We start from the raw sequence: 13,090 nt of genomic DNA on the forward strand, positions 1-13,090 counted from the left end.
CAAACATTCCAACTTACAAATGGTAATGTAGCATCAGTTACAAAAACAAACATTTATTGTGTAACATGCTTACACAAAAAGTCCAAGTTGTCCAGCCGTCTACGCACCAAATTTTATTACAATCGGTTTAGTAGTTTTTGCGTGAAAGAGCACCAAACACACACACATCCTTACAAACTTTCGCATTTATAATATTATAGTAGGATTAGATTTCGACGTAGTATCTGCGGATGATACTCCTAATCCTGTTCGTGCGTACCAACTTGGGATTTTTGATATTTGCATGTGCCTACAGGTCATAGGCAAATGCCATGTAGGAACATTAGAAGATATTAGGATTAGGAGATAGATATTAAAAGAAAATTCGGATACTGTGTAGAAATTTAGAAATAAAAACGCAATTGTGTTCTTATGAACAATTATGCACACATACGTAATTATTACGTACGATCTTCACAATCACAAAACGCACACAATGACGGTTTGGCACTGTAGATCAGTGCGATCGTGCGTGTGTGCGTTACACGCGAGGGTTTGAGCTGCAGCCACACGCAGTAAGCGTTTATTAGTGTGCAAGTATGCTTTATTTCTTAACATATATATAGTAAGAGCTAAGTGCATGTTACTTTCACTGTGGTCAAGATGTCGGTTAAATGTTAGCTTGTGTTAAGACAACGTTTATCAGGAAGGATTCCACATGAATGAAAGGACGGATTATTATTATTTATTATTATATTATTCAATTTTAGGTGCGTCTATGAACTTACATTTATCTGAACATATGAAAAACGACAATAAAATGAATTTCTGTCCGATTACAATAATACATTTACAAGTAAAAATGTCCATATTATTTAAAGAAAAACAAAAATCGGTTTTTTAACAGATACGTTTAGAACACTTAAAAAAGCACTTGCTTGATATAAAAGTATCAATTTCTGCACAACTTTTCGTGACGACAAGGCGCCTAGAAGTTAGCTGGCACTGTTTTTTTTTATTTTAAGTATCACGAAAGGTCATAATATGTGTACATGTACTTACATAATATGTGTACTTAAGCTATACATCATTTATACATATAAGTTGGTTTATGCACGACCAGTTATATGTGACCACAACTTACACACAAGAATTTATGACATCAAACATAACTCAACTAAGAGTAACAGAAAATAATCTAATTAATAATAATCATGCATGTAGATGAACATGATCCAAGTATTTAAGGTTTTTGAAAATTTACTTAGTCATTAAATTAGGACAAAAAAGGTTTATCATCTTGTGCTTTATTCCAGGTCATTTATCAGAAAAAATATTAATATCAAATTTAACAAAGAATAATAATGTCTTACAGTTCTTGTAATAGGTGAATTATAAGTATATCGTATTAGTTTTACAGGAGGGCAAAAGAAAAAGCTTATTAATACGTCGCCTCCGTCTACAATACAGATATTATGTCTATTCGATTATCAATTATCAAGTTCTGGATAATCAATTTTACCATTTAATATTTTATGTAAAAACGTCATATCCAGAAGTTTATCTAGGGAGCAATTTGAAAAATTTTAATCTCTCTGAGTTAGTAGGTGCTGGTCATGATATAAAAGAAATGACAAAAATATTTTCTGGACTGTTGTGCGATATTTCTTTAATTTAAGTGCGGCTGCGTATGTGAGAGTTCTGTAATCAGGAAAGATATAAAAAAGTGCAAAGTGCATTGTGCACAGCAATAAATGCAGTGTCAAGAAGGGGCGTGGGGCGGGGTAGCGCAGCCGGCGGCGGGGCGATCAGTTGCACCGTGAGCGCGCGTCGCGTCGCGTGTGTCGCTCGACGCATCTCATACATCGCGAAACCATGGTCTCCGTGGGCAGTTGGCGGCACCGGTCGTCTGACCAGTGCGAAGAGCGCTCCGACGTCTGCGCCTCCAGCTCCGCCGTCCCCAGGGCTCCCCCCAACTGCGCCCGTTGCCGAAATCACCGTCTCAAGATAGAGCTCAAGGGCCACAAGCGCTACTGCAAATATCGTTATTGCACTTGCGAGAAATGCCGGCTGACGGCGGACAGACAGCGCGTTATGGCGCTCCAGACGGCCTTGAGACGTGCCCAAGCGCAGGACGAGGCGAGGGCGCGGTCCAGGAAGCAACCAGTTGGCGTGGAGCTGGAGCGACCAGAGCCTCCCATAGTGAAGGCGCCGAGAAGCCCCGCGGTGCCGCCCCCGGCGCCCCGCTCACTGAGTTCCAGCAGTTCAGTGGATTCGGCTTCCAGGTCCCCGGAGGTGTCCCCTTGATATGTGCAGGATTTCTGTATAAATCTAAATCCAGACCTCGACGCATCTCATACATCGCGAAATCATGGTCTCCTTGGGCAGTTGGCGGCGCCGCTAGCTCGACCAGCGTGAAGAGCGCTCCGAGCCCAGCGCCCCACTCGCTAGGCTGCAGCAGTTCAGTGGATTCGGTTCCCGGAGCCCCGGGGGGTGTATCGTAAATGATAGTCTTACCTAGTCATAAATAAAAGTACAGAGTACTAAGTGTGAAATCTCTCGTGAGATTAGGAGAGGGTGGAAGGGTTTGAATCAAATCTCAAAATAAAAAAAGGAAAAGGGAAACGATGAAAAATTTGAAGGCCTCATGTAATTATTGGACGCCCACAATCCAAATCTTCCAACATATGATCCACTTTATTGAACAATTCAGTTGGATAAAAACATATATGTTTTTCGTCGCGATTTTGGAGTTACAATTAAATACCTTTTATTTGATTGAGATATAGCAAAAGGTATACGATCCGATGGTTCGCCATCGATTTGCACAAGTGTGGAATACACCGACACACGTTTATCATAGTTGTGAGCCGACCATGGACTATGCAAGCGCTGTATGAATAAAACTTTTCAGATACTTGTATTCATCGTGAAAATAGCATCATCTCAACAAACGTTGTACACATTATTTTGAGAGAAATATCCCCAACATGACTTCTAGGAGCAGACCTGTTACAACGTTACATAATTCGGTTACTTATTTCATAAATTAACCAGTCAATTATCCCGGCTTCAATCATATTCATTCGGGATATTTTTAAAATCTATTTTTTTACGTATTACTTATATTTAAAATATATTCTTTCATTATGTACATTGTGATAATTTCAATAAAAAAAATAAATATTTATTTTCTAATGGTAAAGTAATTTACAAAGGTCAGTAGGTGAATAGATTACCATTACATTTAACCTCTAACACCACACCTCTTGAAGTTAGCCATATTATACGCAGAGTAGACAATGTATACAAAAAGATTTTACGGACTAAAATGATTATTGGGTATGGGGATGGGGATAATTTGTTTTTTTTTTTATGTAGTCTTGTTAATAACTCTTATCTTTTATTGAGTAACGCTGGTCTTGAAATCTGCTATTCAGCTTCAATAGTCTTAATATTTTAATATTCAAGCGAATGATATGTTGAGCGGTTAGCGAATTTATTACTAAAATGCAAAGTTCAAATCACAAATGTTAATATACTGGCATATGTATATTTTCTTTCCATGCGACTTATGTGTGTGTATTTTTATTTAATTACTGTTTTCGGAGCATATTTGCCCACTTCAGCGGAAGCAGTCTGCGTGATTGATCAGATGTTGAAAATGGTGCGCTGGTTCGGGTGAGCCCTCCGATGTATCACTCTTCCACTGCTTATAGGGAAAGTGAGTTGAGTGGAATAAAAAACCTTGTAAACAGCTTAACTTTGTTACTCTAAATGGAACATTTTTAAAGTTTACTTTCCTTTATTTTTTTATGGTTAACAGGCATCTATCAGTATTCAGAAAATTATGGAAAATGTATTAGCTCTGCGAATGTTGATCGCTTACCAACAGGCGAACCGCCAGCTTAGTTGCCCGTTTACGAAATAAAAAAATGAATAAAAAAAATCTCAGGTTATATTTTCAAGTTTAATTTCGCATTAGCCAAAATGTTAGGCTATTTCTAAACACAACAATTGAAATTGAACCTTATGAAGACTCGTTCACAGAGAGAGTTATATCATTACACTACAATGATTGATGAAAAAAAATACATCTAAAATTATCTCAATTGAGCAAGCGATATATTTAATGTGAATTGGATCTATCACAATATTTAGACTAGCTTTTAAAAAAGAATCTTCAAAATTGGCCCACCCAGCCGAAAGTTATAAGCTAACAAACCTTAAAAAAACATATAATGATTTTTTTTTGAAAAAAAGTGAGCAGTCGTTTTACATCCGTTCTTAGGGGATATCAACTAACCTACCTTTTTACCGAATTTCAAGTTTGTACAAAAAATAAAGGACTTTCATACAAACTTTCGACAGCACATTATTATCATAGGATTAAATTTTTATGATATAACATAAAAATATATTATATATATTATATTATATTATATATGTTATACATATTTTTTAGGATTATATTTTTATATTTATATAACCATGTAAAAAAAGATAATTTGTTTTCAATGTGTCACTTTAATTTTTTCTTTCCAATATTCCATATAAGAATGTATGAAAAAAAAAAAAATTATATCTAGATTAGTCAATTAGTTACCACTCATAAAATTAAGTGTGATTTTGACTCCACCGAGGCTCCCTATATGAAAATGTGTTAAACATTATTCCAATTAGATTCGAAATTAATTTCTTTGTTCGTCATTTTATACATCTATTTCTATCGTTCCTAGGGTCATTAACTAAGTCCCAACTCAATGAATATTCATCATTCCTGTTTTTTAAAATATCCTAGTGCATATAACTCTTGCATACAATGTCTTCTTTATGTATGTTTAGTATATTCATTTAATTTCCCGTTTCCCTGTATTCTATTCACTTCACTTGGTTTCGCTCAAGTACACATCATTTTTCCTCGAATGCCGTCACCCATACCAACTTTACCTTCTATTACATTCCCTTTAGGTTTATGAGTTTCGTTGAACAACATGTCTAAGCTGAAATTCATCAAAATCGGTTAAGCGCCTTGTGAAACTGAATTTACACACCTGCATCTGATTTATAACATTCAGTATATAAATGATTACTCAAACTGTTAAATGGCGTGTTAATAAAGTATTCCGAAAACAACCAACTGGTTACCTATATTTATGTTGCTTTCAAAGACCGATAACGCTCATAGAGCTTAAAGGTGCCACACATCGAAGTTACTGTTCATTCATCATCATCATCATTATCAGCCCTTACATGCACCCAGTGCTGGAAACTTAATTTACATTGAAAAATCTAATTCTTTATATATTATTAAGATAACCATCACAATGTTATATTTAATCCACGCTATTCCTCCGAAACCACAGAGTTCCCGAAGGTTTCAATGTATTGGCGGACTCGTTGATTGACGACTTTACAATAACGAGGTATTGAGATATTAATATACAGACTAGTTGTATAGTTATATACTGTATAGAAGGTACCTACACACTATAAATGTTATTATTATGAGCCTCGGGCTTCGCTAGCCTACGTCCTGTTTCGTTTGGGGTGAAACAAGCAAAGAAAAGGGCACCATACTACGAGAGAATAGTCTTTGCTATAAGTACTTGTACAGATAATATTTCAGAATTCTTGATAAACTACCATCAACAGATTCCTTCATCCATGTATTCACACTTTCACTTTGGAATATATAAGTGTTTTTGTGGGTAAGTCCCTAGTAAGTATTACTAATATACTTTTTATTATATTTCTTTCCTTCAACATTATAGTGCTCTATCGCATATCGAAACATGATATTCCCATTAAAATGCTGTACTAAGGAATTCTTTTAAAATGATATCCTTCAGCTTGATTCCAAAGAGACAACAATAATATTAAAATAGTTTTTATAAAAATAATTAATAGCAAGGGCAACTGCGGCCTGTTTCCTTTTCCTCACTGTTCCTGTATCCCTTATAATTTAAAAATGGGTAAAGCATTTGTAGAACACCTAACATAAATGTTTATTATGGGCTGTGGTAGTCGCTTATCATCAGGTGAGCCACCGCTAGCTCTATGTCACGTTGAAATTAAAAAAAAAAACAGAGTACAGTAAAATATTTTTAAAGATGGAATTATGTATTGACAATATTCGAAATATATTTATTGTGTAATATGGCAATTTTACACAATAAATGTTACACGTTTTTTTTTAATAACTGGTTACATTTACACGTGTAAGTTGGAATACTTTACAAGTTTTTTTTTTTTAACCATATGTCATTTTTGCAACATAGTAAGTACGATATCCTTTTCGACGAAATATCATCCGCAATCCTGTTCGTGCGTACCGACTTGGGATAATTGAGATTTGCATTTGCCTACAGGTCATAGGCAAATGCACATAGGAACATTAGGAGATATTAGGATTAGTAGGTAGGATATTAAAAGCTAATTCGGACACTGTGTTGAAATTAGAACACAATTGTTTCAGATTATTCACACATACGTAATTATTACGTGCGCTCTTCACATGCGCAAAACGCACACAGTTTGGCACTGTATCAGCGAGATCGCGCGTGTGTGTGTTACACGCAACGGCTAGAGGTGCAGCCACACACACTGTATGTACATTGTATATTCTTGTATCGTTGAAAGACATATATATATTATTGAAAAATATATGTGTACATATAAATTGATAAATTATATATAATTTTTAAAATATTTTTTTAATTTATACAAATTATTAAATTGTTTCACTCATAAAAATTCCCACTAAAAATATCAATAGAAAATGATCACATCAGTATCGACAAATATTTTTTATCGTATTGGTATCGACACATAACCATTGCCTATTCATTTTAACGGAAAAACAAAAATTTACAGAAATTCTGTCCTTATTGGTTAGAAATACGAGCCAACATGGCATGCTGGCAATGGCCGTTACAACTTTCTGCTTTTCATCAAATTTGGTGGTGGAATCACGTTATAACATTGTTGCAAAAACTAGTTCCACTTATAAAATGAACTATACGGTATACAAAATTACACTTTTTACTGCATTTTATAGCAAATATCGTAATAAATCACTCGGAAATCGGCCTTTTTTCGGGGTCTAGTAAGTAAGTAAGTAGTTATTACAATGCATTCCTTACAACTCATTATGTAAATAGAATCGTTATAAGTTAGTAAAGTAAGTTTAAAGCTCGCACACGAGCTCGAAGAAACGCGGTTTTGACCTGTGCCCGCGTAGTCGCAGGAAAGATAGACCCCGGGGTGTTACATGTTACGTTCCCGTTCCGGTTAGATTTCCAGGATAAATAAATAATAATAATAGTTTAAAAAAACTAAAAAACACGCTTTTACCATATTTTGCAAATTGAAAAATGGAATAATTTTATCAAATTAGTGTATTGTCATCGGTCCTCAATAAATCTACAAAGTTTGAACGAAATCTGGCCGTTTAAAGTGGGTCAAAATCGCGCCCAAAGAAGTCGGTTACATACAAACAAACATACAAACATACAGGTGAAGCTAATAAAAAGCGTGTAAAAATATCCTATGTCCTTTCTCGGGTCTCAAACTCTCTCTGTACCAAACTTGGTAATCGGTTTAGCCGTTGTTGAGTTATAAATAGTGTATGTACACCACTTTCTTTCATATAGGTAGATATCTGTAGCCCCAATACATACACACTTGCCTACATACTTTGCCTACTACCTGATAGCTTTTATTGATATACTATCTGGTGTCTGCAACTTCGTTCAAGTCAACTTTGAACATGAACAAAATTTAGGAGGAACCACTTTTCTTTCCAGATAACAATTTCCAAACATTCCAGATCTCAATTATTATAAGTCGACAGAAAATCCCCATCATACTAAACATTTCTGCTAAGACATCATTTCTATTTATGTTATAGTAGAACTTGGCTCTAGGAGTTCCAATTTAGGTGTTCTAGATCTACAAATTTATATATTCTCAGCAGAAAATATGTAGTTATCATGTCTAAAATTTGTTTTTTTTTTATGGCAAAATTTGTATATCTCTTATAGCTTAGGTGGTATCTTGCGCGTGAAGTAATTTTCAATTGACCGTAACTTTACTTTTCCTTAACCGATTTTGATGAAACATTGAAGTTAATTTTCAATTGAACATATTTTCTTATTCCCTTAAACTATTTTGATGAAACAAAAACCGCTTTCAAATCCGGTTAGTAGTTTCAAAGTTATAAGGTATCAAACAGACAGTCAAAAAATTGTTTTTTTTTTTTTGACGTGACAACGTCTTAAATTAGGTTGCGGCTCGGAGTCACTCATGAAAAAGTGTAACGCCCGGTAACGTTACGATGAGTCACCGAACTATGATCGGTCCGCCGCGCGCGCAGCACTAGAGAATTAGTCGCATTGAATCGGCGCGTGCTTGTGTCTCTGTCTCTGTCCTTTTAGTAAACAAAATATATTTTCTATAGTTAAAATTTGTGCAATTCTTATTTTCTTTCAATTCCTTGTTCCTATTGTGCAATTTAATAATATTCATATCAATAAATATTCTACCGAGAAAAAGACGTTGTCACGTAAAATCTTCGCCCGTAAAACCGACTTTACAGGCAACCATTTTTTTGTTCCTGTTACTTTTTTTAATAGGGCGTTCCCTATCGGTAGGGTAAGTGAAACATATAATTATCTCCTTGCAGATATTTAAAAAAGACAAAATTTTTTTTAGATTATTATGCAATATGTACATTATTATATGATCTTAAATTTTATTATTTATTTTTCGTCCAATACATCTCTTATTAAGTAAAATATTAAAATATATGTCATTAATACATTTACATAAAATTTTGTATTGAGCATGCTTCAGCATGAATTGGAACAGCTCACACCGGAGAAGTACCACACCCCCATAGAAGACCGGCGTGAAATAGCATTCTGCTGTGTTTCGTTCGGTGAGTGAGAGAGCCGGAGGCCCACATCCTTTTCCTAACCCTTCCCAGTCCTTTCTTTTATTCCTCTCGAAATTCCTTTCTTATTCCCTTCCCAATTTAAAGTCGGCAATCCATATGCAGAGGTGTAAGGTCTGCAATAGACCTTATGCCTCTCCAAATGTTCATGGGCGGTGGTAGCGCACATCATCAGGCGTCCCACCAGCTCCATTGCCGACTGTGACATAAAAAAACGAAACTACTTTTATTTCTCCAACTTGATTAATGTTACAAATTATCAAGGGTATTTTACGATTATGATGTTACTCATGAACATTAAGCTAAGCTGGTCACACTGAAGGGTTAAAACCTAGTATACAATTATATTATCTGTAGCAAAACGAAGCTCTAAAAAGCCTTGAAATATTGCCATCTGTTACAGGATTTTGTACACTTACCCTCTTATAAGGAAACTATATTAGAATGTCAGTTTCATGTGTAAACCGGCAATTCTTTTCCAATATTATTTAGCATACTTATACAAGAACTATTATCCGCTGGTTAGTAACACAGATAACATAATACCATAGACTAATTAAGCGCACAATTAGTCTATGATAATATTCGCGCCATCGCCATTTCGAAGTGTCAAATTTACCGTAAATCGTAATTTTTATTTTTAACACGCTTTTTTTGTTGCTGTTGACTTTTCTTCGTTGTGACAAATATTTTGATCGTACGGCGTGCCCATAGAGTAGTATAATAAATACGATCGTACTCATCGGGCTATAAACTAAAGCTTAAGCTTGACGTTATAACTAGTTCTTAAAGCTAAAGTTCGATGATCGTACCATATTTTGTGCTTTGCTCGTTTCGGTTAGAGTGGAGACGCAAAAAACCGATTTAAGTATTGTCTTGGTTGTCGTGTAACGAAGGCACCATGAGTGCACGCACAAAATATTTTGTTTTTTCTGTATTTTGACTTGCTTCCTTTCGTTTAGTTACTACCAGTCGACACCATAAAGGACTGTCAAGAAGAAACAACAGCTCAAAAACTTGCTTCTGAGAAACATTTCGACAAACATCAGTTTGACGAAAAAGACTAGCTAGAAATTGCGCTGTTCTTATCTTTGATTGTTAACGGATGAAAAAAGGCATAATATGGTGAACCCTTTGATTTTCCTCAAGCAGGTGAGTGTATTTAATAACATTTGATTGTCTAACTATGAGTTAAGATCACATACGAATTTAACTCTCACATAGATATATTAGAAAACCTTAATGCTTGCATTTACATTTTGAAATATTACTACGTCTAGAAGAGTCAATAGAGAGAAGACAATTTAAAATTTAAAGTACACCACGTCAAGAAGAGAGATGTTATTTTTAGTATTTGAGTTATTAATTTTTTTTAATCAGAAAATTGTACTATATATTAATTTATAAGCCCACCTAGAATGTTTTGACACACACTAGTCAGTACCTACTTAATGTGTTTCATGTGACACAGAACATTTCTATCAAAAACTTACTACGGACATGGTAGACAAGTTAATTTTGTATTCTGATGAAACAAGGAATGTAGCTTAAAAAATATTATTTACGTTATTGTTGATTGCAAGCTCATTTTTTATAGATAGTAGTCATAAATAGAAAGACAATTTATAAATGTGGAGGCACACAGTTTTGAAAATATGTTTTAATTAGAACTGTTGATATTTATAAAATGCCTCATGTTTTTTTTCTCTCTATATTAATATCCAAATTATACCCATAACCAAATAATGGCATCCCACTTTCCACATGACCTTGTCTGTCCTATCCCTACATACATAAAAATATCTACAGATCATGAAATAAATGAGTCCAAATCTAATATAATTTATGTAATTTGTGTTATTAAACATTTATCTAGGAATGCAACATTCCAGGGTATGAAAATAAATACTTAGGTGTTACAAGGGTGCGGAAAACAAAAGTTAAACTAGTTATCTAATGTAATTCCTATTCTTTTCAGTATCAATCTGAAGTGTGGATCTACATCTACAACACCAAATTGGTTCAGTTCATTGTTCAATTCATAATTTGGTATCCGGTGACCTGACATAACTGATGAAAAACTTAACAATACAATGGTCAGTAAGTATAAAGTGCTCATCATGCTAAATAACATTTCCAAAGATAGTATATTCATGATTTTATATCTCGTCAGGTTCAGCTAGGCTATTGGTTCCACATCAGAGATTCTACTTTTACTTATCATGCTGAACAACTTTTCATAAGATAGTATATTCATATCTTGTAGTGCAGCCAGTGGTGTAGCGCAGCCAGAGCTAGGTAATCTACGGCCCTGGGGCAAATAAAAAAGCAGTTTTGATAACAGTGGGCATGGGGTCCACTGGTAAGGATTTTTGAAGTTAAATCATTAAATATACAAATACTGCTACTAACTGCTACTTACTGCTAAGCAACTTTCTCATCAGTTCTTTTTCATGCAGGTAATAAAACTATTAAACATTAAAAACATAAATTACAATTATGACGTTGGAATTTTTCACAACTGAGTTGCCAGACTAAAAAATTTGCTTCTGAAGTCAAACTCCTTAGAAGTTTGGCCAATTTATCATTAAATAAAATCAATTTCATTTCATCAAAAATCATTCTCATAAATTTTGTATTCATTACAATGTATATCTATATATATAAAATTCTCGTGTCACAGTTTTCGTTGCCATACTCCTCCGAAACGGCTTGACCGATTCCTCTGAAATTTGGTAAGCATATTGGGTAGGTCTGAGAATCGGCCAACATCTATTTTTTATCCCGATATTCCTACGGGATACGGACTTACGCGGGTGAAACCGCGGGGCGCAGCTAGTATAATATATAATATTTGTTTCAATATATGTGATTTTTAATGAACTTTTTACATTACTTAAAACAAATTTCATATAGAATTTGAATAGAGTAAATAGAACTCAATTTAATGTTATTGAGTTGTTCATTCAAAAATATGTCACTTGGCTCAAGAAATGTTTTCAAACCCACGTGATTTAACGGTCATACGCATTTCGCCGTATTCAAACGTATAGATGATTCGAGACAAACCAGAATCGTTTGACTGCAGTGCATGATTAAACAGGAGTTACCACCTGCCATATTTATTTTGATAGTGATAGAGAGAAATTTTCAAAAGTTAAATTCGATTGAGATTTTCTGGTAAGGATTTGAGGGCCCCCAGAGCTTGAGGGCCCCGGGGCACTGCCCACCTAGCCAGGTAGCTACGCCACTGAGCGCAGCCGAAGAAAGCGGCGCAGCAGTGCTTTTCTTCTGATTGTAATGTTTTATTAAAATTGGTTCAGTGGTTTAGGCGTAAAAGCGTAGCAGATGGACAAAATTGCTTTCTAATTTATAATATTGATATAGTATGGAGTATTTATATTTGTTTGAAATAATGGTTATAAATAACTATGTTTAAAAAAAATTGTTTCAGATTCCTTACAAAATTTGTATAAAAAAAATTATAACAATTACTACAGCAAGTTTCGGTCTAGTTCCAACTCGGTTTAAAAGGCTGCCCTAGAGTATGATTTCTAAGTAGACATGTGACGTTTAATGAAAAAAGGTTTTGTGGATTTGCTACAGACAAAAAAAATTGTTTTCAAGCTCTAGTATTTAAGGTAAGAACTGTTTTTATTTTTGTGGATACTGCTGCTCTTAAAAACTTAAAGCAGGTTGAGTCCAAAGTAGCACAAACTAGGATTACTGTATATTGCCTAACCGTAGCAACGCCTAGCCTCTCGGCCACCCGTGATCCCGCCACAGTAATCGAATTTCTTCTACTTTTTCGGTTTCATGTGCCTAACATGAAACAAAAAGAGTAGAAGAAATTCGATTACTGTGATACTGATGTTGTGCCTAACATGAAACAAAAAGAGTAGAAGAAATTTCGATTACTGTGATACTGATGTTGTGCCTAACATGAATTTCTTCTACTCTTTCGGTTTCATGTGCCTAACATGAAACAAAAAGAAAAAATACTTAAACTAAAAATAATTAAAAAAAAAAAGGTGTGTGTGCGATTCACACACGATAGAAGTGAAACTTCAGTAAATTGACAAAAGAATTAATAAAATAGTATGTATATTTCTGTCTCATTCTTTTCCGACTTCATTCTACACATTTTTGTATTTG

The 13,090-nt window shown here is 34.6% G+C and overlaps 1 protein-coding gene and 1 long non-coding RNA gene across 2 annotated transcripts in view; both read left to right on the top strand.

The window, feature by feature from the left end:
- Positions 1–1,795: 1,795 nt before the first annotated feature.
- LOC119828591 (protein doublesex-like) lies at positions 1,796–3,114 on the top strand. The gene has a single exon (XM_038350800.1). It carries the CDS (start codon positions 1,855–1,857, stop codon positions 2,284–2,286), a length of 432 nt encoding a protein of 143 aa, XP_038206728.1. The 5' UTR covers positions 1,796–1,854; the 3' UTR covers positions 2,287–3,114.
- A 6,529-nt stretch (positions 3,115–9,643) lies between these two features.
- The window catches only part of LOC119828592, a 4,934-nt gene continuing 1,487 nt past the window's right edge, over positions 9,644–13,090 (top strand). The window contains exons 1-3 of the long non-coding RNA XR_005287772.1: positions 9,644–10,087; positions 10,914–11,031; positions 12,390–12,576. This is a non-coding gene — a long non-coding RNA (uncharacterized LOC119828592). The remainder of the gene's footprint in view (positions 10,088–10,913; positions 11,032–12,389; positions 12,577–13,090) is intronic.

The sequence above is a fragment of the Zerene cesonia genome, chromosome 8 (genome assembly GCF_012273895.1).
Source record: "Zerene cesonia ecotype Mississippi chromosome 8, Zerene_cesonia_1.1, whole genome shotgun sequence".
Classification (NCBI taxonomy): Eukaryota; Metazoa; Arthropoda; class Insecta; order Lepidoptera; family Pieridae; genus Zerene; species Zerene cesonia.